Below are 26,010 nucleotides of genomic sequence, written 5' to 3'. Positions count from 1 at the left end.
CTTCTGATAGGCCCATGGTCACTATTTAACCCTGGATGGTGGTGTAAGAAGTTTGCTGGGCTTTCTGATCTCCAGCCCATGATCCTCTCTCTTGCCTCATGATTCCAGCCTGGTAACTATCTCTGGTCTCTGACCAAGCCTGACTCTGACCCTGACTCTGGCCTATTGATCCTGGCTCTATCCATTACTCTGATCCCTGTTTGCTAACTACTTGACTTGTGGACACACCAGCCCAGCTGTGACCCTATGTCAGACCATCTACACCTCGTCCCTTATACAGACAGATACACCAGTTTCCGTACATGAGCTTACACTTTCTACAAACCTATATGGATGGAACAAAAACATCTATACATGGTGAAATAAACCATGTCTGTGTTTTGTCTCCCTGCTCTGTCAGCAACTTTACGCTTCACAAAAATGTGAAGCATGACCTTGATTACCAGTGCACAATAAGAAAATTAATACGTGTGTGTGTGTGAGAGTGTGTGCTAAATAAAAAAATAGGAAATTCACCAACATAAAAAAGGCAGAGTAAAGGTTGACCTGTGTTATCTTGTGCCCTTCCAGAACACTCAAACCTCTGAAATAGCTTAGGTCAGTGGTTTTCAAACTTTTTTTCTGGGGACCCAGTTGAAGAACATTCTTGATGCCTGCAACCTAACAGAGCTGGGGATGAGGGATTTAGGGCGTGAGAGGGCTCAGCCTGGGGCAGAGGGTTGGGGTGAGGGCTGTGGGGTGGGGCTGGGAATAAGGGGTTCAGGGTGTGGAAGGAGGCTCTGGGCTGGGGCAGGGGGTTGGGGTGTGGGAGTAGGTCAGGGCTCTGGACTGGGGTTGCAGGCTCTGGGTTGGGGTCAGGGATGAGAGGTTTGGGGTGCAGGAAGATGTTCTGGGTCTACGGGGGTTCAGGGCTAGGGCAGGGGGTTGGGGTACAGGAGGGGGTCAGGGCTTTGGGCTGGGGATAAGGGGTTTGGGGTACAGGAAGGGCTCTGGTTTGGGGGGGCTCAGGGGTGGGGCAGGGGCTTGGGATGTAGGAGGGGGTCAGGGCTTTGGGTGCAGGCTCTGCGGTGGGGCTGGGGATGAGGGGTTTGGATTGCAGAAAGGGGTTCCAGGTGTGTGTGTCGGGGGGCTCAGGGCTGGAGCAGTTGATTAGGGTGTGGGGTTGTGGTGTGGATTTACCTTTGGCGGCTCCCGGTCAGCAGCGCAGCTGGGGTGCACCATGGACCGTGCTGTGCCCCGGAGGCGGACAGCAGCAGGTCTGGCTCTTAGGTGGAGGCATGCAAGGTGGAGGCGTGCAAGGTACTGGCCAATGGGAGTGCGGAGCTGGTGCTCAGGGCCAGCATGTGGAGCCTTGTGGTCCCCCTGCCAAGAAGCCAGACCTGCTGCTGTCTGCCTCCGGGGCACAGCACAGTGTCGGAAAAGGGAGGCACAAACCTGCCTTAGCTGGGCAGCACCGCCAATGGGACTTTTAACGTCCCGGTCAGCAGTGCTGACCAGACAAAAGTGACCCAGCGCCTTTCATGCTGCAACCCAGTAGTGGGTCGTGACCCACGGTTTGCAAAATACTGTCGTAGGTAATCAAACTTCAACTTCTGAAAACCAGGAAATACAGAGTGAAGGGACGCACCAACATAACCTTAATTCTAGCCCAGGGGTGGGCAAACTACGTCCCGTGGGCTGGATCCAGCCCACCAGCTGTTTTAATCCAGCCCTCAAGCTCCCACTGGGAAGCCGGGTCTGGGGCTTGCCCCACTCTGGCGCTCCAGCTCGGGAGCAGGGTCGGGGGCCGCACCATGTAGTTTCTGGAAGCAGCGGAATGTCCCCCCCTCTGACTCCTACGCGTAGGGACAGACAGAGGGCTCCGCTCCACACACTGCCCCCACCCCAAGCGCTGCCCCCCTCAGCTCCCATTGGCCAGGAATGACGGCCAATGGGAACTGCAGGGGTGGCACGTGTGGACGGGGCAGCAAGCAGCAGAGCTGCCTGGCCGCACCTCCGTGTAGGAGCCAGAGAAGGGACATGCCGCTGCTTCTGGGAGCCACTTGAGATAAGTGCTGCCTGGAGCCTGCACCCCATAGCCACCTTCCCGTACCCCAATCCCGTGCCCTGATTCCCCTCCTGCCCTCCCTCCAAAGCCCTTGGTCCCAACCTGGAGCCCCCTCCCGCACCCTGAACTCATTTCTGGCCCCACCCCAGAGCCCACACCCCCAGCCAGAGCCCTCACCCTCACCCCCTCCTGCACCCCAACTCCAATTTGGTAAACATTCATGGCCTGCCATACAATTTCTATACCCTTGGGCCAAAAAGTTTGCCCATGCCTGCTCTAGCCCCCGGAGCTGATAATAGCCTTTGGAAATTATCTGCATACACTGTAGCTGTATTGAATGATTAAGGGATTAATTGGCATTAGCTTAGCATAGCTGTGATTGGGAGTCCTGCCTCACTTAGAGAGTCTGACACCCACTCCCTGCCTCCTCAGCATGTGTGATCTAAGGAAAGATGTGCAAGTGTACTTTGAGATATTGGCTCATTTCAGTGCTGACTTCTGAGGATGAAATCAGTACCTGTGTACAGGAATGATCTTGCCAAGGGGACTGTCAGTACAGAGGTGAGATCTGAGAGCGACCTGCAGATGCAGTGATGGGTAAGTGAAAAGAAAGGTCAGAGGGCATTTGTGCATAAAGAGGCTGTAAAATGACCAGCCATGCCAGCATTTCTGCAGACTGGGCTAAGTGTTTGAATGCAAGGCAGGTGCAGGCTGCTGGTGGTCAGGGCAGCTCACTCAAATGGCTCCCCGCCGCAGCAAAGAGGTTTTTGACTTTGTGCTAGTGGCCCCTTGCTGTGCTCTCTGGGGGACACGCCCTGCTGGCAAGGCAGTGGGCACACGTGGGGCCGGGCCTGAGCCGCGCTCCCACAGGGCAGAGTTAAGGTGACGCGGGCGCCGCTCGCTCGGCACGTTCCGGTGTTTGGCGGTTGAGCATTATCCAGCGCGAGCGCGACCGCCCTTGGGCAGCCGCCGCGCCGCCTTCGCTGGTGGGGGTTTGTCAGCCAGTCAGGCGTCTCAGGACTCCGAGCCCAGCGGACTAGCGGAGACCCCCGCCGCGGTACAGGCGGAGAGGGGCGGGGTTCTGGTCCTTCCGCAACCTCTGCCCCCGCCGTTCTCCCCCACTCAGAGCGGGGCGGGCAGGGAGCCCCCTGCCTGTCCCACCCCTCCCCACCTGTGCGTTCTCCCACCCCACCCCGGCCCAGAACGTATCGTGACGTCAACCCAGGTGCTTTCCCTGGGGTGAGGTTTCGACTGCCCCTGCTAGGCGGAGGCTGGTTGGCTGGGACCGCGCATGCGCATGACGGCGGCGGTGGCGACTAGCGAGCCGCGGCGGACTGTGAGGCAGGCAAAGACGGAGCGCGCGGCGAGTTGGGACTTGCGCTCGCCGCCGCTCGTGCTTTGGGCGGAGCGAGCGAGCGAGAGGTTATGAGCCTGCAGGACTCCAGCGGCCACCCTCGCTCCGGCCGCGACCATGGCAGCCTCCATAGAGCAGGAGTTCCAGGAGATCGACACTGCTAACGACTGGCAGGCTCGCTACTTTGTGAGTGAACAAGGGACTCCCTTTATCGAGGGCTGGGGGAGGGGAGGGAGAGACAGGCGGCTCTGGGCGGCACGCGAGGCTCTTGTCTTAGACTGGGAAACGGAAGTCGTTGGGCCACGGCTTGATTTCAGGTGCGCGCGGTAGCGCCAGCACCAAGCCGCCGGGAGACACTGCGCATGTTCCGAGAAGGGGCGGGGGGAGAGGAGCGCCGTGGAAGGCGCATGCTCTATGAGGAGATGGGAGGAGGTGCACAGGGCTGTTGGGTGCACGCATGCGTCAAGTACGTGAGTAGGGGGGTGAGTGGATGAGGCGCGTGTTGAATGAAGTGCGGGTAGAGCAGAACTGAAAATGCGCACGCGCGACGATGAGTTCTCGCCTACCGACGCCCCCGCTTCCTAGTCCGGCCTCTGGGGCGCTGCCTGATGAAGCCGTGTCTCGATGTGTTTGTCAGGCTTCTCCTCCGGGCTCCCCTCTGCCCTTCGCACGCTGCGGACACCTCTCGTCCTGGGTGTCGTTCTGCAGGCGGATAAAGCAATATCTGTGAAATACTCCCGAGGTAGCAGAGGGCTGCGGCGGCTGCCAGCTTTGCAGTGGTGCTGGGGCATTCATGCTAGTCTCTTGTTCACAGCGTAGCGCCAATATTCTGGCAGCGTTAATTGCTTGTGAAGATTTAATGGCAAGACCACTTCACACGTTATGTCACCAGAAGTTGCATGATGTGTAGTAACTGCCTTTCATATCTTGGGTCACCTGAGTCAGAGCTACTACGTCTATTTTTGCCAAAATAGTAGTGATTAATAATTTGCACTCCTATCCTTCGAGTTAAGGTTTTATAAAATAGCTTTACAAACGTTGCTCATCTAGCTGGCATCACACCCCACAGAGTTATTAGATGTTAGGCCTGTTTTACAAATGAGGAATAAGCAGCACCAAGTGAGTGTGACTTGTCTAAAGCCTTGTCTGCACAGCGACTTTACAGCACTGCAACTTTCTCGCTGAGGGGTGTGAAAAAACACACACACACCCTCCTAAGTGCTGCATGTTTCAGTGCTGTAAAATGCCAGTGTAGACAGTGCACCCAGCTCTAGGAGCTACTCCCCTTGTGGGGGTGGTTTTCTTACAGTGCTGGGAGAGCGCTGGTGCCGTGACTACACAGCCATGTTCAAGCGCAAGCCTCCCCATATAGATGGGTAATAAATACTGGAGGCAAGGAAGACTGCAAGTTATGCTCAGGGAATTCTCGAGGAAAAATTCAATAGGCGAGAAAAGGTGGGGTCTCCTTCCTTGTAGAGTGAGTCCTCCAATTCCATGGACTTGCCAGTGTTTGTCGAGAAACTCTCCTCCAACAGATTTTGGGTCATTGTAATCGTATCCCTTGCTGGTATCCCTTGTGGCAAATCAGAGGGTTTTGTATGTAAACATGCATACTGAGAGAGAAGAGCTTAAAGTAATGCATTCCGATGAGAGGTTTCTTTTGGATACTTTTGTTGTTTTTAACTCTTGTATCTCTAGTAGGTTGAGTTGCTCCAAAATTGTCAGTAAGCTATGTGTATGCAATTTAAAATGTGCACTAAACTTTTTAAGAGAGACACTTTTAAAAAAAAAAAAAAAAAAGAGAGAATAATATATTTATTTTTATGGGAAACTACACAACACTTACCTCACAGATCTTTAATGCATAAATGATTAATTTGTTTATATGTAATGATATTTCAATAAAAGTGACAATATTCCTATCTAACAACAGGATCCAAGTTCATTTTAGGTTATAGTGCCATAGAAATCCTCTCTGATTATGCCTGTTTTCAGGAAGAACAGTGAAGACAATTTGAAGAGATTTGATGAGAGTGGGGCTTTTTTGCAATGAGGATGATGCAGATGGTAGATTGAAGGAAGCCCATGAGGAGATTATAATAGTCAAGGCAAAGAATAGTCAGGACCTCTGCAGTGGGATTACTGGAGAGAAAAAAGGGAGAATATTTTTTGAGTCCTGTAGGACATTTATTGTCAGAAGTAGCAGCATCACTGATGTGAAGGAAGGAGAGAAGACTTGACAAGGTGCTATTGTACAGTAAAAAACTTTTCTTTATCTTCTCAGATACAAGTACAGAAAGACTACAAAAAGGTCTCTGTCACAGTTAGTCAGACTCAGCAGACGCCTGGCACTCTAGCCATCTTTTCTATTTGCCTGTATTAGATGAATCTGGCCTTGGAGGATGAAGCTGGGGAATTGGACAGATACAGCTTATAATAGGTCTTGGAACACGTTGGTAGAATTTCTTGTTTCAGACAGTGGAGGAAGTAAGCAGAGGAGGCAGACATCTTAGACTTGATTCTGACCAACAGGGAGAAATGGGTTGTGAATCTGAAGGTAGAAGGCAATTTGGGTGAAAGTGATAGAATCAATGATTCCTAGGGAGAGGGAGGGATGAGAGTAGCAGAATAAAGACAATAAATTTGAAAAAGGCAGACTTCAACAAACTCAGAAAACTGGTAGGTAAGTTCTTGGAAAGAATATCTAAAGGAAGAAGTCAGGAGAGCTGGCATTTAGAGATATTAAAGCAGGGGTGGGCAAACTTTCTGGCCCGAGCGTCACATCGGATATGGAAATTGTATGGCAGGCCATGAATGCTCATGAACTTGGGGGTGGAGGTGTATGTGGGTGAGGGCTCTGGGATGAGGGTTTGGGGTGCTGGAGGATGCTCCAGGCTGGGACCAAGGGGTTCAGAGGGCAGGAGAGGGATCAGGGATGGGGCTTGGGAGGGGGCACAGGCTCCCAGCAGTGCTCACCTCAAGCAGCTCCCAGAAGCAGAAACATGTCCCCCGCTCCGGCTCCTACGCTGAGGCGCGGCCAGACAGCTCTGCACGCTGCCCTGTCTGCAGACACTGCCCCTGCAGCCCCCAATGGCCATGGTTCCTGGCCAGTGGGATCTGTGGGGGCAGCATTTGGGGTGGGGGCAGCGTGTGGAGTCTCTTGGCTGCCCCTGCATGTAGGAGCTGAAGAGGGGACATGCCGCTGCTTCCAAGAGCCACACGGCGCCACAGGATGCACAGAGCTGGGCAAGCCCGCGGACCCTGCTCCCTGGCGGGAGCTCAAGGGACACATTAAAATGTCTGACGGGCCGGATGCAGCCCCTGGGCTGTAGTTTGCCCACCCCTATATTAAAGACATAATAGGAGACTAACCAGAAGAGGAGGAAAGATGGGAAGAATAGTAAGAGGCCCATGTGGCTCCATCAAGAGCTCTTTAATCATCTAAAAATCAAAGGGAATCTTACAAAAGTTACTCTTGGGGGAATTATGCACCTAAAAATTATGTGCACAATATTTTAAAATTCTGTGTAGTTTATTTGTCAAAGTAACACAACATAATCATTCCAGTTTCAATTTTGTTAATTTATTTTAAATTATGTCACAAGTATGTCAACAATACAGATTTAAAAAAAAAAAAATCCCTCAGGAATAGAGAGTTTAAAAAAACCAACCCTATGACAACCCAGTTCCAGTTGAGGGGTACTGGAGGGAGCTGCCTGGGGCCCTCCAGAGCCGAGCCATGGGGCACCCTCCAACCCAAACACCCGAACCTGCTCCCCCCAGAGTCCAACTGTGGGGCACCCCTTCCCCCCTCAGAACTCAGTTGCAGGGCATCCCCAGAGCCCAGACACCCTCCTCCCTCCCCTCAGAGCCTTTACTCTTCTCCCCCCTCCCCCCCAAGCTTCTTTACTGTTGTGCTGTGGGATGTGGTGTGGTGCTGCCCTGCCCTTTCTCACCCTTTGCAAGAGCCGGGTCTCCTGGGTTCTCTCCTGTCCTGGGGCGGATGAGGATCAAGCCAGGCAGCCAGAGTGTGCAGAGCCTCCATCCCCACCAGACTGGGCACTCCACTGACTACAAGCTGGAGAGCTGGGCTCTGCAGAGTCCAGCATCCCCTAATGGCTGCCAGCAGCTCTACAGCCCCACTTCTGTAGTGGAAATGTGAAATTTGCGCAAATTCTGCATTGTGCAGGGGTGCAGAATTCCCCCAGGAGTTAAAAAAAAAAAAAAAAAATAGAAGCGTGGACAAATTGCTAAGGATGAATACAGATGAATAGGACAAGCATATAGGGACAAAATCAGAAAGGCTAAGGTACAAAATGAGTTACACCTAGCAAAGGACATGAAAGACATATATTTACAGAATCTCTTCTTACTGAGGAGCAAGAGGAGAGGATGAAGGAAAGTGTAGCCCACTATTTAGTGAGACTAAATAGCAGGTCTAATAATGGATATCAAGAAGGCCTGAGGAATTTAATGCGTGTTTTGCTTCAGACTTTATTTAAAGGTTAGTTGTGACCAGAACATTAACTATGTTAAGCATAACAACAAGGTGGAAAGAATAGAAGCCAGAATAGGGAAAGAACAGATTGAAGAATATTTTAGCTAAGTCAGATGTATTTAAGTTGGGAGGCCTGACAAAGTTCACCGAGTGTACTTAAAGGAATCTTGGAACTGTTAACGGTTGTCTTCGAGAATTCATGGAGGACAGGGGAGATCCCGGAGGACTGGAGAAGGGCAGACTTTGTACCTTTCTTTTAAAAAAGGCTGACCAGTTTATACCCCAGGTCCTCTTTGTTCCCTAACTTCCATACCTGGAACAAGTTATTAAACAATTTTTGTAAGCACCTAGAGGATAATACTGTTATAAGAAATAGCCAGCATAGATTTCAAGGATAAATCATGAGATCAACTTAATTTCCTTCTTTGTCATGATTCCTGGCTTAGTGGATGTGGAGGGGAGGGAGCAGTAGGCATGATGTATCTGGTCTTCCATGACATTGTTATAAGCAAACTAGGGAAATGTGTTCTAGCTGAAATTATTATAAGGTGGGTTCATATCTGGTTGAAAGGCTGTACTCAAAGAAGTAATCAGTGGATCACTATCATACTGGGAGGATATATTCAGTGGGGTCCCACAGAGGTCTGTCCTTGGCCAGGTACTTGTTCCACATTTTCATTATGACTTTGCTAATGTAGCGAAGAGTATACTTATAAAATCTGCAGATGGCACTAAGATGGGAGGGGTTGCTAGCACTTGGGAGGACCGGGTTAGAATTCAAAATGACTTTATAAAATAGAGAATTGGTCTGAAATCCACAGGACGAAATTGGGAAAAGACAAGGGCAGAGTACTACACGTAGGAAGGAAGGATCAAATGCAAAATTACAAAATCGGAAGTAACTGGCTAGGTGATAGTACTGCTGAAAAGGTGGATCACAAATTGAATATGAGCCAACAGTGTGATGCAGTTTGCTGGGTATATTAACAGGAGTATTATATGGAAATCATGGGAAGTATTTGTCCCATTCTACTCAGTACTGGTAAGGCCTCAGCTGGAGTAGTGTATCCAGTTTCGGACACTTCACTTTAAGAAAGATGTGGAAAAATTGGAGAGCAACAAAAATGATAAAAGATTTAGAAAACATGACCTATGAGGAAAGGTTTAAACAAGTGAGCATGTTTCTTTTGGAAAAAAAAAAAGACTGTAGGGGTGACCTGATAAGTCTCCAATATATTAAGGGCTGTTATAGAGAGGATGGGGATCAATTGTTGTCCATGTCCACTGAAGGTAGGACAAGAAATAATAAGCTTAATCTGCAACAAGGAGGATGTGAGTTAGTAAGTTTTTCCTAATATCTAACTTTTTTAAGGAAAGTTAAGTACCGGAATAGGTTACCAAGGGAGGCTGTGGAATCCCCATCATTGAAGATTTTTAAGAACAGGTTAGAGAAACACCTGTCAGAGATGATTTAGGTATACTAGGGCCTGCCTCAGTGGAGGGGGCTGGACTGAATGGACCCTCAAGGTCTCTTCCAGCCCTACGTTTCTGAAATTCTATATTTAGAAGCCACTGTCATTAGTCGAGGGCTGATCGCTAAAACCCCTTCTCCATGCCTTCACACTATCATACTTCCCCATTCTTTTAGTCTGTTAAATAGTATTGTCTCTCAGAACACTCTGGAAATGTACTTGTTCTAGGAACTTCTGAGAGCAGACCCTCAAAATATATCCCTTGCTGTTCTGGGGATGGTGTGTCGTGACCTCTCACTGATGGAGTTAATTGCCTTTGTTCCATTCCAAACAGACCCTGGATGTGGTCAGCTGTGTGAGTTATCAGACCACTGGAATAGTCCCACGGTTGTTACCACAGCTACAAATCAGGAGCTAACTCAGAGTTATCTGTTTGATGCTGAAATCGCCAAGCACTATCCGTCTTGACAACAGAGAGGAGCTGTATTGGATTTCACAGGCACTTCATGGTGCAGAGGGAACATTTGTAAAACAGTATTAGACCTATTTAAGTCCAATTTTGGCATGGGAGACACCATATGAAGACATATGCAAAGAGCATAGCCATGCCAAATCCTTTATCCTCCCTTGTTTCATGTCATGTGAAATACTCACCAAATTGTCTGTGCAGTGTTAACTGACTAGACTAGTGTAAGAAGCTGATAGTTCTAAATGCCAGGCACAAATGAAGTCCTGAGCAAAGGTGAACCTTGATAAACTATAATATGATTTTTTAAAATACTTTTTTTGCTGTGCAGAATGTTCCTCAGAGTGAATTGAGGAGATTACTAAACTCTATTTTTGTAATTTTAAGGAAATTCGGCGTAAATCCAATGACTATCCTCATAGAGTTGCAAAATATCCAGAAAACAGAAATCGAAATAGATACAGAGATGTCAGCCCATGTAAGTATATATATCCTTTGCTCCGTGTAATTAAATCCAGAATGAAACAGTTTTATCTCTAGATTCGTTACTCACTTTTTTCCTTTTCAAAGAGATTCTTATTTATGAACACTATAACCTAAAATGATTTGCTTTGAGAAGTATCTGTTTTTGTTTTTTAACAATAGAAGATTTGGCCCTTCTATAAAAGGGATCAGCAACCTTTGGCCCGCAGCCTGCCAGAGTAAGCCCCCTGGCGGGCTGGACCGGTTTGTTTTCCTGCTGCGTCCACAGGTTTGACGGATCGCGGCTCCCACTGGCTGCGGTTCGCTGCTCCAGGCCAATGGGGGCTGCGGGAAGCAGTGCAGGCTGAGGGATGTGCTGGCCGCCACTTCCCGCAGCCCCCATTGGCCTGGAGCAGCGAACCACAGCCAGTGGGAGCTGCGATCCGTCAAACCTGTGGACGCGGCAGGAAAACAAACCAGTCCGGCCCGCCAGGGGGCTTACTCTGGCAGGCCGCGGGCCGAAGGTTGCCGATCCTTGTAATACACTGTTACAGTGATTAGTGACATGCGGGTTGGTAGTTATAAATACTGTGTACAAATATATAAATGTATGTGAGCAAGCAAGGTGGACCAATTTTAAATCACTGATTCTAATCATGATTTAAATGAACAATTTCCATTTTGTTTTGCATTTGTACTTATTTTCCTAAAGAGAGGTTGATTTTCATTGGTTTCTATAATTAATCATGTTTAATACAGTAGTGCTTAAGGACCAAGCAAGAACAGGGCCCCATTGTGCTAGGCACTGTACAAACAGAGTGGTCCCTGCCCCCAAAGAATTTACAATCTAAATAGACAAGACAGGCAGAGTGTGGGTTAAGGGGGTAGAACAGACAAGCAGAGTAAACATGTTATGTTGGCTGATGTCATGTTAGTGCCATGATTCTTTTTTGGGGCTGTGTGTGAGATGGGTGCTTAGAAGGGGATTAGTTAAAGGGAAAGGGATTGAGGGGAACTGGGCAGGAGAAAAAAGATGAGAGGGAGGGTTGGATCAAGCACCCAATCAGTACAGGATGGAGTAAGTCCAGCTATATATAGAAATGTCTCTGAATGTCCAGAAATCCCTGATTTGGCTGCTTCTGTTCTTACTTGCTGGAGTCTCTCTGTAGTTTCCCCCCAAGGTTGGATCACATGGGGGTGAGGGATGGCAAGGCACAGCACCACCTGGGTCTTAGTGCCAAGAGAGTCAGGGTGCTATCCCTTGTACAGTTCTGGGTCCAAGGGAATGCTGGGAGAAAGGTGACCCTGGCTGTGCCCCATTTTACCCCCTCATCCCAATACAGGAGTCACTGCTTTGGCTGCTTCTGCTTTTATTGGCTGGAAACTCTGGCAGCTACTTCTTTGTTCTAATTTTGAGGATACACTGTAGCTGTGCCCCTTTATTTAAATACTTATGGAGTTTATAAAGGTTTGTTACAGATTCTTAAACTTTTACACTTTTTATTATGTTATTTACTAGGTGATTCATTGTATTACTTGTGAATTGTCAAGCTGCATTTGAATGGAAATTGGAATTAAAGTACAATGCACAAAACCAGCATTTTAAAATTGTTTTTATTAGTTAAATAAAACTACCTTAACACTGTTGGATACATAAGAAAAAAATAAATGGAAAACATTTATTGATAAATTAAAATTGATTTATTAAGCAAAGGCATTCTGGTCTGTAGATAGTGAATTGAACTGATTGTTTCTGGTCACAATATCTTTCAAGACTTTAGGACTAGTAGATCTCAACCTCTCCGACCTAGTATTTATTCATAAATTGGAAGAGAAAAATAACTTTTCCTGCTTTTCCAGCTCCCAGTCAGTTTCTCAGTGTTAAATGAACTGTTAATTGAACTAGTGGAATAAACAAATATAGAAAATATTATTTTTGCCCCTGCAGAAAAGGCTGCTGCTGTCAAAAGCAGGTTTTGCACTTCAACAAATTCTAGTTCCAGGTACTTGGCCAGTGACTTTCACCGGTTCAGTGTTTTGACTTTCTTTAAACCTTTGGCATCACTTGAAGATTAGTTTTTTTTTTTTTTTTTAAATTTAATTTAAATGATTTTAATAGAGTATGTTAAGTTAAGGCCTTAATGTAGGTTGTCAGATTTTCAAATTTTATTTAAAATAGGTTTGTTTATTCTTTGATTTAAATCTGATTTCCCCCCCCCCCCCATATTTATCCATTCTTATTTTGTGTCTCATACAGAAGCCCTGTGTTGCTTGCTAAAATATTTTTAGGGAATTTCCTCTGAGAACTTCGTTTGTTGTTGCTCTATTTGAATTAGCATTGATCACTCTTTTAACAACATTTATAATACATGTTTTCATCTGGCAGAATTAGTGGCCTTAAATTTTTTTTTTTTTTTTTAAATTGTCAATCTGACATACCTGGGGTTTTATTTTTGAGAAGCGCTGAGTTTCTGCATTTCCAGTTGAAGTGAGTGATAACTGCAAGTGGTCAACATGTCTCAAAATTAGGCCCAAAATGTCTTAGATTTAGGCAACTAAAATCAGTGGCTGCAATGGTAAATATCTCGGCCTCAATTTCTCAGTCTGTAAAAATGAGGATATTTTTCTTTGTGCTTTGAAATATCTGGATGGAAAAGTGAATACAGGTGTAAAATACTACTAATAAAACATTAATCTTTATGGACCTAGTAGCAGGTTCTATAGGTATGACTTAACACTTCTTAAAATAAGCTTCTGTTTTTAGTTGCGTATATCTTTGCCTAACTTTAACTATTCGATGCTTGGTCTCTGTCTCATGCTGAATTTTTCTGGAAAGCATCAGCAACCCAACTTAACCACTTGGAAGGATGAAGTGAGGAAGAATAGAGAGTTGACTTTTTCTCCCCCCCCCCCCGCCTTTGAAAAGTTCCACTGCCTCCGTGGATTGGAGCAGGAATTCAAAATTAATCAGATGTTGTTCTGAAGTCAGAGATGCCTTTTCCTGTAGCTGTGAAAATCCACCAAGCTTTGGCCAAGTTACAAGCCTTTGAACAATATTTGGATGTGCCCCATAGAGCCTGTTAGAAGCTTGCTGCTAAAATCTCTGAACATTGCATCTGTACTGAAGGCGCTACCAGGCCCCACAGACCTTCCTGCATTCTTACTGACAACACTCTTGGGTCTTATTGACTTTCCATCTGCCCTGGGTGTGTTCCCATGCCCTACAGAACTAGAACAACAGCCACCCGTTTGGCCTAGGCAAAAGAGTGGTGAGATAGAACCCAAGGTAAGAATGGTATTAATACTGTGGACTTACAGACCTTGTTACTGAGCAAGGCTCCATACACTTCCCTGAGGAGGAAGGCACACATTGTTCCCTTTTCACAGATGGGGTAACCAGGAGGTTGCACAAGTCCAGTTCAGGTAGAATTGGTATATCAGACTCAAGTCTCAGCCACCACTGCACTATCTTTCAGAATGTATATGCTAACTCTGTGTTAGATTGTGCTGTTTGTAGCAATTAGACCCTCCAGAGCCAGGAATAGAACTGAGGAGTTTTGAGTCCCAGTATTCCACTGCTGTCTAGCAAATAGCGTGTAAACTGCTGGCTATGTGTGTTCATACTTCTATCGTAGCTGCTCCGCAGAGGATAAATCTTCTACTTCGATCAGTTTCTCTTTTAACTCAAGCTGTAGAGGTCTGTGCTGTGGATCTGGAAGTCCTGGGTTTAAACCATGATGACCCATGGGGGGTAGAACAGTATAGTTCTGCACAACAGAACTTGGTTTTCAATTTTTGTAGTTAATTATCTGCAAAAACTAGATTAAAAGATGTAGTATTAAGACCATAAAGTCAAGCACTCAAAAAATAAGGAAATGCTAGCATTAAAGTTGCCTATGCAACCTTAGTGCCTGATCCAAAGCCCATTAGTGTCAAAGGGGATCTTTCATAGACTGGGACCATCGTGATCATCTAATCTGACCACCTGAACATTGCCGGCCACAGAACCTCAGCCACCCACTTCTGAAATAGACCCTTAACCTCTAAGTTACTGAAATCCTCAAATCATGGTTTAAAGACTTCAAGTTACAGAAAATTCACCATTTACACTAGTTTAAACCTGCATGTGACCCTGCGCCGTGCTGCAGAGGAAGATGGAAAAACCACCACCATCTCTGCCATATTTGGGGTTGGGAAGGAATGTTTCCCCAGATCAGACTGGCAATCAGACCCTGAACATGTGGGCAAGACCTACCAGGCAGGTACCTGGGGAAGAATTCTCTGTAATAATTCAGAGCCCTCCCCATCTAGTGTCCTGTCGGCAGCCATTTGGGATTTTTGCTACTGGCAGTCCCCGATAGGTCACATGCTACTGTAGGCAGTCCCATTATGTAGTCCCCTCCTTAAACTTATCAAGCTCAGTCTTGAAGGTAGTTAGACTTTTTCCCCCACTGCTCCCCTTGGAAGGCTGTTCCATATTCCTTCATTCTTCTGATGTTTAGAAACCTTCACCTAATTTCAAGTCTAAACTTGTTGATGGGCAATTTATTCTTATGGCCACATTGGCAAATAACCTAAATAACTCCCTTCCCTCCTTCGTATTTATCCCTCTGATGTGTTTTTAGAGAACAATCATATCTCTCCTCAGCCTTCTTTTGGTTAGGCTAAATAAGCCAAGCTCTTTGAGTCTCCTCTCATAAAGTACCTAGAATCATCCTAGTAGCCCTTCGCTGCACCTGTTCGAGTTTGAATTAATTTTTCTTAAACTTGGGAGACCAGAATTGCACACACTATTCCAGATGAGGTCTCATCAGTATAATGATACTAACGAGGACTGTCAATTAATTGCAGTTAACGTGTGTGATTAATTCAAAAAAATTAATCATGATAAAAAAAAATTAATCACAGTTAATCACTGTTTTAATCACACTGTTAAATAATAGAATCCCTATTGAAACTTATTAAATCTTTTGGATGTTTTTCCACATTTTCAAATATACTGATTTCAATTACAACACAGAATAGAAAGTGTACAGTGCTCTCTTTATATTATTTTTTTTATTATAAGTATTTGCACTGTAAAAATGATAAAAGGAAAAAAGTATTTTTCCCTTCACCTCATACAAGTACTATTGTGCAATCTCTTTATTGTGAAAGTGCAGCTTACAAATGCAGATTTATTTATTTATTTGGTTACATAGCTGCACTCAAAAACAAAACAATGTAGAACTTCAGAGCCTACGAGTCCATTCAGTCCTCCTTCTTGTGCAGCCAATTGCTAAGACAGACAAGTTTGTTTCCATTTACAGGAGATAATACTGCCCACTTCTTATTTACAAAGTCACCTGAAAGTGAGAACAGATGTTTGCATGGCACTTTTGTAGCTGGCATTGCAAGGTATTTATGTGCCAGAAATGCTAAACATTTGTGTGCCCCTTCATGCTTTGGCCACCATTCCAGAAGACATGCTTCCATGCTGATGACACTCATTTAAAAAAAAAATAAAATGTGTTAATTAAATTTGTGACTCAACTCCTTGGGGGAGAATTGTATGTCTCCTGTTCTGTTTTACACCTGCGTTCTGCCATATATTTCATGTTATAGCAGTCTCTGATGATGACCCAGCACATGTTCATTTTAAGAACACTTTCGTGGCAGGTTTGACAAAATGCATAGAGGGTACCAATGTAAGATTTCTAAAGATAGCTACAGCACTCGACCCAAGGTTTAAGAATCTGAAGTGCCTTCCAAAATCTGAGAGGGACAAGGTGTGGAGCATGCTTTCAGAAGTCTTAAAAGAGCAATACTCCAATGCAGAAATTATAGAACCTGAACTACCAAAAAAGAAAATCAACCTTCTGCTGGTGGCATCTGATTCAGATGATGAAAATGAACATGTATTGGTCTGCACTGCTTTGGATCATTATCGAGCAGAACCCATCTTCAGTATAGACGCATGTTCTCTGGAATGGTGATTGAAGCATGAAGGAACAGCTGAATCTTTAGCTCATTTGGCACGTAAATATCTTGCAATGCTAGCTACAATGGTGCCATAAGAACGCCTGTTCTCATTTTCAGGTGACACTGTAAACAAGAAGTGGGCAGCATTATCTCCTGCAAATGTAAACAAACTAGTTTGTCTGAGCAGTTGGCTAAACAAGAAGCAGGACTGAATGGACTTGTAGGCTCTAAAGTTTTATGTTTGAGTGCAGTTATTTTTGTACATAATTGTACAGTTGTAAGTTCAACTTTCATGATAAAAATTGCATTACAGTACTTGTATAAGTGAATTGAAATACTGTTTTTACAGTACAAATATTTTTAATATCAAGTGAGCACTGTACACTTTGTATTTTGTCAAGTATCAGAGGGTTAGCAGTGTTAGTTTGTATCCACAAAAACAAGGAGTCCGGTGATACCTTAGAGACTAAAATTTATTTGGGCATAAGCTTTTGTGGGTAAAAAACCCACTTCACATCTGAAGAAGTGGGTTTTTTACACACGAAAGCTTATGCCCAAATAAATGTTAGTCTTTAAGGTGCCATTGGACTCCTCATTGTTTTTGTATTCTTTGTAATTGAAATCAATGTATTTGAAAATGTGGAAAAGATCCAAAAATATTTATATGAATGATATTCTATTGTTATTTAACAGTGTGATTAATCACAATTAATTTTTTTCAGTGCTTGACAGTCCTAGTACTAACCCTTCCCTGTCTCAACTGGAAATACCTTGCCTGATGCATTAGCCTTTTTCACCGCTGCATCACGTTGACGGCTCATAGTCATCATGTGATCAACCAGTTCACCCAGGTCTTTCTCCTCCTCTGTCGCTTCCAACTGATAAGTCCCCAGCTTATAGCAAAAATTCTTGTTTCCATTGACTTCAGTCATCATGCCCTTAAGTTGGGCCTCTTGTGTGTATGCATTATGATAGTGTTCAATTACATTATCACAAAATATTTGTTCTACAGAGCAATGCCTCATTTTGCGCACTGGATTGATGGTGAATGAGAGGATTATAAGAAGAAAAGATATTCTCTTGTAGTTAAGCCAGTAGGCTTGAACTCATAACAGCTGAGTTATATTCCTGACTTTGCCATAAAACAATGTATAGTGCTGGGCAAGAGTCTGCCAAAGGCCCCATGTGTTGCCCTGTTCTCAGGGAATTCACTCCTCATTGCAGAATTTTGCTCCAGAGTTTGAGCTTTAATTTTAAAGTATTTGTAGCTCTGGTGCAAAGAGAACAGCAAAAATACTGAGTGCAGACCAGTACAGTGGTATTTAGAAAGCCTGCGACAGTATATTTGAGGGATGTGATCTTCTTCTGTACTCATCTGTTGAGGCCCCTTGGACTCTGATTTCATGCCTGGAATTTCTTCTGAGATGCTATAGAATTCAGCACTTCTACCACAGAATTTATTTTGCTGCAGCAAGTCATTTTATGACTTGTTTTCTTTCTTCCTGTCTTGGCAGGACCTGCTTCCAGCTGCCTCTTAGGATGCAGTTTTCCCATGATGGTATTAGCTGGATTACATGGCACTGTTCCATGGAACCAGGCAACAGCAGGGGATCAGGGTTGAGCTTACAGCTGGGAGTAGGAAGAGAGATAAACGTAGGTTAGCAAGCTGGAGAACAGCACAGCAACTAAGGCCCAGGAGATGAGCTGCTGCAGCCAGCCACAAGCTCCTCCCTTCTTTGGCACACAGGAAGGAAAGGAGGTTCTGAGCTGAGCCACCTGTACAACACTGCAGGAGCTGCAGCAATTGGAGCCGGCCACCAGGAGAGCATAATGAAATAAATTGCCTTTGAAAATAATCATCATTGAATTTTACATCATGAGTATTTTCAAATATCAGCAGTAAGGGGGGGGTGTGTGTGCGTGCACGCGCGCAAAGGTGAGCACCTTGATTGTATGGAAAATAAGGGACAATGGTTTATTTTAAGGGATATTTTAGGGAAACGTCACTTCCCTTAGCCTACCCTCTATTTTTCTCTCAAATGTACACTTCTACTGCCCTCATGTATACCATACAGTTATTGTAAACTTCAATTAATGTTTGAAATGGTATTTACAAATTTTAATAAATTTCAGTACATCCCCAAATAAGGGATGGGTAGTCACATATGTGTGGGGGCAATAAATGGTATTTCATGAGTTTGGGATAAGTGAACATTTCCATGACAGTAAACCCGAAATTCCATAGCATTTAGGGTTTGCTGCTGTGGAATTTAGTCTCGGGGTACACAACCTGATCATAACCCCTACATACAAGAATGCTGAATTAAGGTTGCTTGGCATCCTTAATCCTGGTACATCCTAACTTTTGAGTCCTAGACTTTGCAACTTTCATATACTTTTAACTTTGTTTAAATGTAACATTGGTGGTAATAATAATTGCCTGTGCTTGCTGATAGCTCTCTAGAAGCTATCTAACTATTTTATTAGGGAGGCACGAATCATTCAGAGTTGAAAATTTTATCATTTATTCCTTCAAGATGGTGATCCTTAAAAAATGTGCTCACTTATGGGACGAGAGCTTCTGAGCTCCATCTGAACTATCAAATGGCAAAGCTATGCTGTGGAGTGGTGGGGCAGTGGGAGCAGAGACTACTAATTTCTAAAAAGACTACAGACTAGATATCCACGATAATAATCTGGTAGAACTGTCTCACAATGTCCGATGAGATTGCCACATCTAATCCGTAATGCCCAGAAAACACGAACAGTGAAACCAATTAAAGTCTGCCCATAAATTTACAACTGAGATGCTTCCAATATACAGGCTAAAAAAGTAGCAACAGCTTTTTTTAGAAAAGTTCTTGACTGCCTTAGGCATTACAGGCCTGATCCAAGCCCACTGAAGTTAGTGGCAGTTCTTCAATGTGCTTTGTAACATGGTTCATGTCACTTGAGTTTATTATTTGCTCCTTTCACAGAGCAAAGATAATTAAACTTCTGTACGGAAACATATGTAACATAGTCCATGTTAACTGTTAAAACAAAAACATAAATCCATGTGAATCTTCAAATATAACCTGTAATAGATATTTAAATATTCATTTTTGTACTGTCTACAATTTCATAAATATTTTAGCTTATTTATTTTTTATTAGCATGCATCTAATTGTGGTGGATAAATAACTTATCTTTGAAAAGGCTATAAAAAAAACACTCGTTTTTGCTGATGCTAATAGAAAAAATGTACTCTGACATTTGATGGGTAGTAAAATTACTCTAGAGTAGAGAAAGGGGCAGTTTGACTGTACGGTGGTAGTGAAAGAGGAAGCTAATCTGAAATGTCACTGGGTTCAGTTTGAGAGCTAGTCATTTCCTGACAGATGAAACCATTTCTCAGAAAACACATTGTTAAAAGGAAAACAACTTTTGGGGCTGTAATTCTTACAAGAATTTGAAGGACATTCTTATCTGTCCTGTCAAAGTCTTCGGATTGTTTTTCTATAGTGTGATTTTAGTTTTATATCTCAGATTTACTGTTAGCACCTTCACAATTCTTAATTGTTAGAGCAGGAAGATGTCAGGCTAAAAATAGGCATATTGCATTTCAGCTGTGCTGTCAGTGTTAGAAATTGAGCTAGAGATGGATCCTGTGGATGTAGAGTTTAACAATTTATACAAATTCTGATTTTTATGATTGATATTTATAGTTTACCATGATAAGCACTCCAGGAATAAGCTAAAAGATGCATCAGAAAATAACTAAAACAAAACGTAACAGCTGATACAAATTCTGATTCAAAATTAGTGGCCTGATTTTTCAGAAGTGACTTTCACAAATTACAGTGAAATCAATTGGAGGATCTGTGGATGTTTGGAATATTTGGAAAATCATGCTGTACAAGTATAGCATGATATAATCAGAACTCTGTGCAGTAGTTATACTGAAATTATGGGCTAAACCTTGATTTATGCAACATGTCAGTACTGATTTGTTACAGCAAGTGGTAATATGGTGCAAAGGGGGAAAACCACTCGGCCTTCCCTTTATTTTATGCAGTCTCTGAAACTTGTTAGCACTGTATTTTACAATCTGTTGGAGTTGGGAATAATCAGGAGCTGGGAATGATCAGGTTTGGATTTCATTGTGAGGGAGGAGGGTTTGTTGTCTGCAAGGGTGCCTCAGATTGGGCCATTGGGATGGTTCAGGGCTTTTTCACCCACATTTTCTTTTGAACTTTTTTCTTTAATCCAGTAAATAGTATTTCTTCCTCCTGGCTATTAATAGTGCCATGTTTAGGAAACAGGAATTGTGCTTGCTAAACTTTTATCAAAGGTTATTGAAAAGCCTTATTGTGCTTTCATTTCTGGAAACATAACTTTTTTTTTTTTCTCCAAAAAAACCCTCTTTCCCATTAATTGGTTGTAAGAACAGCAGCAGGTCAGGTAAGTCCTCCACTTGGCTGTTCAATACATGTAAACAATTTGATGTATACGAGAGTGGACAAAGAGGTGAAACATTAAATTCTGACCCCATCAAAAATAATGGTGTTTAGTCATAGACTTCGGTATGCCAGGATTTCACCTAAAGTAAGTAACTGAAGAGGTTGCTAATTTCAGGCGTTGTTCTTCTGGGTATAGAAGCCTTCTTAGTAGGGGAACCAGCATAAGAAGCATTTTTCAAGATTTCCACTTTTTGTTCTGATGGCACACTCTGTAGTGGAAAATTTGTGTGTTTTAGAAAAATTAGAAATCCTACATCATAGCTGTTTCTGTTGGCATGGCTAACAATAAATTTTTAGGTAAGTGGGGTTGTTTAAACAAAATTTAATCTGTAAAAGTTCTGTTATTTATATAATCAGTTCAAGTATTGAATGAATAATAACTGGAAATTATTTACAAACTGGAAACATTATTACCGTTAACTCTCAAATTGGCTTGTTCGATTGATTTCAGTAGAGCAAGCCAGGACACACATGAGGTTTCTAGGTCCTAGTGTCTTCCAGGAACCTTCTTTTTGGTGGAAAGAATAGGATCAATGCATCCTTGTACTGTATTTATTTCTGTCTGGTGGATTACAGGCTAGTATTTATAGGATAGCACTTAAATTTTGGTATTGTTTCCCACTACCCCAACCCCAAGATTCTCTTCACCATGTTCTACAGAGAGGAATTTTAATTTTATTTATTGTCTGTCTTTTAGTGTTTTAAAAAGTAAGGCTGAATACCTTGTGTGCACACGTTACTGTGTGAAACCTCTTTGGGGTCTTTTATCTCCTATTTGGAAATGATACAGCAGTTGAAGAGTGATTAAACTGTTAACAGTACTTGCTGACATCATCTTTCCGAGAACACTAGCATCTGTATGAGTGATTTACTATAACAAGATCTTAAGTTTTTCCTGTTGGCAAATGACATGTAATATTTACAAAGATCTTGGTTTCTGTCCAGTAGAAATATTTCAGATAAAATAAAGCAATACAGGAAAGGAAAATCTGTTAACATTTTTATTTCCAGGCAATACAATGTGAGGATACATATTTTGCGTAAAACATACATAGTATCTCTTTAAATCTGTAATTTACATGTGTGTTAGCCTCCATATGGAGGTATATAATTTTTTTTTTAAAAGTCTACCTACAGCTCCAGGTCCTTTTGCCACGTACTAGAAATATTAATGCAAACATAGTTAAACCAGTAACTTTGCCAAAGCCAAGGAAGAGAACAAACCAAAATGGTCTCAACCATCAGTGCATTTCTCTCCCCAAGAGGCTGCAATGTGCTCTCAAGGGTCAATGGATGTAGGCTATTGCATAGAGGGAAAGGGGTGAGAAGCCCAATGCTTGGAGGCCCTTCATAAAATGTGTACCATTGGGTCAGGTCCCTCCTTTTTTCTCATTTAAAAAAAAAAAATCCATCTGGAGGACATCAAAGTTACAAAATTAGGGTTCTGCATCAGTCTTGACTCTCTTCTTGTATATTTTGGAAAGGCGGTAGTCTCTCCAGAGTTATGATTTCAATCAGCTTCCTTTGTATAGCTTTATACTTTGGCTTGAAAAATGGGGTTTGGCTTGAAAGTTGCCACATTAATTCTGAAGACAAAGGAGGATGTTTCTAAAAAATGTTGGGGGCGGGGGGGGAATCAAATCGTTCTTGTTAAAGTTCTCTTAAAATCACTGTGGTTTGAAATATTTCACTTCAGTTTTATTCTTTGCTTACCTCTAGCTCATTTTCTATGTGATTAAACCTCTTTGAAAACATATGCACTAGCTGTTTTAGAGAAATAGATTATACGTAGGCAAATTATTAAGGATTTGTTGTACATGGTTTTGGACTCAATCTTTCCCTCATTGGTTTTGAATGGGAGTTCTTTCTAGTGAGTGGGTAGCCCAGTTGGACATCGGGGTTTAATTCTCCAGTGCTTTGCACCTAGTGTAGTTATTTACACTTGTGAATCATGAAATCAAGTTAACAAATATAATGCAAAATAAATAAAATTCTCAACAATCCATGGATCAGAGTTAAGATCTTTGTGTTGTGGTGAGAGATGCATTTCTGTATATTTAAAAAAAAAATTAATATGTGGACAGTATAAAACTTAGCCTTATCTATTCATTTCCTTTTAAGTGCTTGGGTTTGTGATAATTACTTTGGCATTTGGTAACTTTAACTGTTTTTTGGAAATGATTTTTGTTCTTTCAGGAATACAGATTAGGGGAGCCTCATTACGTGACTGTGCACCATAGATGTATGAATACCAAGTGTTCCATCTGTGCTTAAGAAAAACTATAATTCATTAATATTATTGTGCAATGAGAACCTATTCTTTCAGTGATATGTGATTGTAATGAGACTTTCTTATAAAACAAGTATGCAAGAGGGGAGAGTTAAGATTGTTGTGGGAACCTTGACTGTGAATATCCTGATCCTTGATTAAAATTTCAGGCTTGTTACTGCATTAACAAGCCTCTTCTTTTTTTTTTTTTTTAACATATTATATTTTAAATTATCAATATTCAACATATCTTCTTGAAAACAATGTGGGAACTATGTGTGACAGTATGGTTGTAGGCTAGTGATTTTCTCCTGAATTGCTCACTTACTTGCTGAAGGCTTAGGGAGCAAATTAGCATGAGGATGTCATCTGCCACTAGGTTATCAAACAATTAAGTGTAAAAATCTATGAATGCTTTGTTAAGGATATATGCTTCAGGTTCCAGTTTTAACTTTTCGTCAGTTGTGTTGCATTTCCTTTGTTGCATGATTGGTATTTATATACCTGACAAGATTTGCAATCTCAATTATCACTGAAGTAAACCTGGAGTTTTCGGTGCATACTGAGAGGATTGGGCCCATAAATAGTAAATTCCTGCCTCTGTCACTGGCCTGCTGGGTGACTGTGGTCAAGTCACTTGATCTCTGTTTCAGTTTCCTCATTGATAATGTGCTACATTCTAATATTTGTATTACATTTGTGGTAATCTGTTAGGAGTCAGAAAATGCTGATTAAAATTCTGTGAGCCTCTGTTCCTTTGAAGTCACTTAAAATGAGCAGAACTTTGCATGGGCATAGGGGCTGCAGCTCTGGCTGCAGCGTTGGGGCTTATATGGGGAGTTCCATTTTAAATACACATACATCTAAACCCAGATTATCCAAAATTCACCTCTGGCTTCTGATTTCTTCTCTTTCTATCAGAACTTGTAAACGATTATCCAAAATTCTGATTATACAGAGAATATGGATGTTTCCAAAGATATTTGGATAATGGGATTTTTTTAATGTGTGTAAAATATTTTATATATAAAATTTTTATTTTCAACAGTTAAGAATGGCAATGTTAGTCATACATAACTAAGCTAGGAGTGAATTTTCCACTTAGACCAAATGAATGCCAGTTATGCCTTAATATCACACCATGACATGATAAATTCTGGAAATATGTTAAATTAATTTATCTCATGAGTTTTGCTTCCATATGTTTGTCATATGTCTTAATTTTAACTTTCTGTTCTTAGATGACCAAAGTCGTGTAAAACTGCAGAACACAGAGAATGACTATATCAATGCCAGTTTAGTAGTCATAGAAGAAGCCCAAAGAAACTATATTTTAACACAGGTAAGTAGTAACCAGGTATTAAATTGTTATAGGAGATTGAGAACATGGACATTATGGCATAGCACAGCCTTACGTTCTGGGGATGATAATGAAGCCATCTTTGCTGCTCTCCTCGGTCAGTAAATGAAACACATAGCCAGTATGTCTGATCTGATTACAAGGATGTTCTTCTAATTTTTATAAGATATTTGCAGGATAAGCATTATTTCATAGCAATCTATGTATTAAAGTTTTCAAACTTTTCTAAAACAGGTTTTTCTTTTCTTTTCAACAATTATGACAATATCCAAATGATTACTTTATCTGTTATTGTCCTCTCTTCCTTTTGAACAAAAACACATACATGAATGGTATCAGTGTAAATGTTAGTAAGAATTGACAAAAAATCCAGAGGAGAGTTTTTGGTTTCTTTGTTAACCTCTTCTCCTTTATTATTTTGATCCTCAGTGTGCTATAGTTGTCTTCATGCAGGTCATGTACAGACTTTCCATATTTCCACATAAGGTAAAATATTGTGTAACTTAAATGTATAAATGCAGCAGTGTCACTGAATTAATGAGCAAACTCAGATCTACTCAAGCAGTAGTGGTGGAAAGCTTGAGACTTACTATTGGTTCCTAAATAATAGACAACTTTCCTCCAATTTAACATATTCACGCATTTGCCTTGTGTCCTTTGTAAATATAAATCCATTTTAACATCAAGAAATACATTATATAGTTTGAAAAAAATTCCCGCTACTTAGTGGCTGGAAGACGAAACCTGTTAAACAGGAGGTTAGGGAAGTCTAACCAGGGAGGTCCAGAAGAAACATCTTGGTAAGAAATCTGGACTCTCTTAGCACCCCAACTTCAAGAAAGGGGGAGGATACTGGAGTTCAGTCGTTGGAGGGTTTCCTTTTTCATGTCAAGTTCTGGCTGATAGCCATAGATCAGTTTTGAAGCAATAATTTCTTACTGAGGGAAGGGAGAACTTTTATTTTCCCTCACCCCTCCAGAGTAGTCTGACTGTGGGAAGTCTCCACTGCTTTATCTTCCCTTCCATCCTCCATTTTTGACGTCCTCATCTGTGTACAATTTCAGAATCTGTTTCTGCTACTTCTCAGTTTTTCTAAGGGAGAGCATCATGAAACTGATGGGAAATCCATGTGATACTTGACAGTTTAAGGGTATGACAGGTTTCTGAACAGTAGCTATGAAACTGACCTAAGTGTTGTAAATTTCTTGCACATGGTGTTGCCAAACAGTATCAATAGTAGAGCTTTTGGACCTCTTGTGGCAGACTCAGGAAAACAGTGGAGCATCAGTGTACATTCAGTTCACAGTGGAAGGCTTCTTGCAACAATAAAAAATGTCTAGAAACTTAATCTTTTTCTAAATGTATGATTTGAATTCTGCAGAAATAGCTTAGTCTCTCTCACATATTGGGGTGGGGGGGGGGAAGCTTTCTCGTCATGACTGAGTGGATTTTTCAAGTCCTTATAATTTGAACCACTTTTACCTTTTGCTTAGTATGTAAATAATAGGCCTGAAAACAGCTTCTCCTTTTAAGTAAGATTGGCTTAAAAATACTTTTTCGTAATGTGTTTTTTGTTGTTTTTTACTAAGCGTCCAGCTGACATTTTGGATGGTGTTTTG

General features: G+C 42.5%; 1 protein-coding gene across 4 annotated transcripts in view; it reads left to right on the top strand.

Moving 5' to 3' along the window:
- The first annotated feature begins 2,745 nt into the window (after window positions 1-2,745).
- Window positions 2,746-26,010, top strand: part of PTPN2 (protein tyrosine phosphatase non-receptor type 2) — a 58,129-nt gene continuing 34,864 nt past the window's right edge. For 2 of the 4 annotated variants that reach the window (XM_007062342.4, XM_027824759.3), the window contains exons 1-3: window positions 2,746-3,587; window positions 10,225-10,315; window positions 24,273-24,373. In XM_007062342.4, coding sequence (XP_007062404.1) covers window positions 3,519-3,587; window positions 10,225-10,315; window positions 24,273-24,373 — 261 coding nt within the window. In that variant the 5' untranslated portion in view covers window positions 2,746-3,518. The remainder of the gene's footprint in view (window positions 3,588-10,224; window positions 10,316-24,272; window positions 24,374-26,010) is intronic. The other 2 variants (XM_037892892.2, XM_043539902.1) reach the window with 2 other exon arrangements.

This window comes from Chelonia mydas, chromosome 2 (assembly GCF_015237465.2).
Source record: "Chelonia mydas isolate rCheMyd1 chromosome 2, rCheMyd1.pri.v2, whole genome shotgun sequence".
Classification (NCBI taxonomy): Eukaryota; Metazoa; Chordata; order Testudines; family Cheloniidae; genus Chelonia; species Chelonia mydas.
This window is presented reverse-complemented; position numbering and strand designations above follow the sequence as displayed.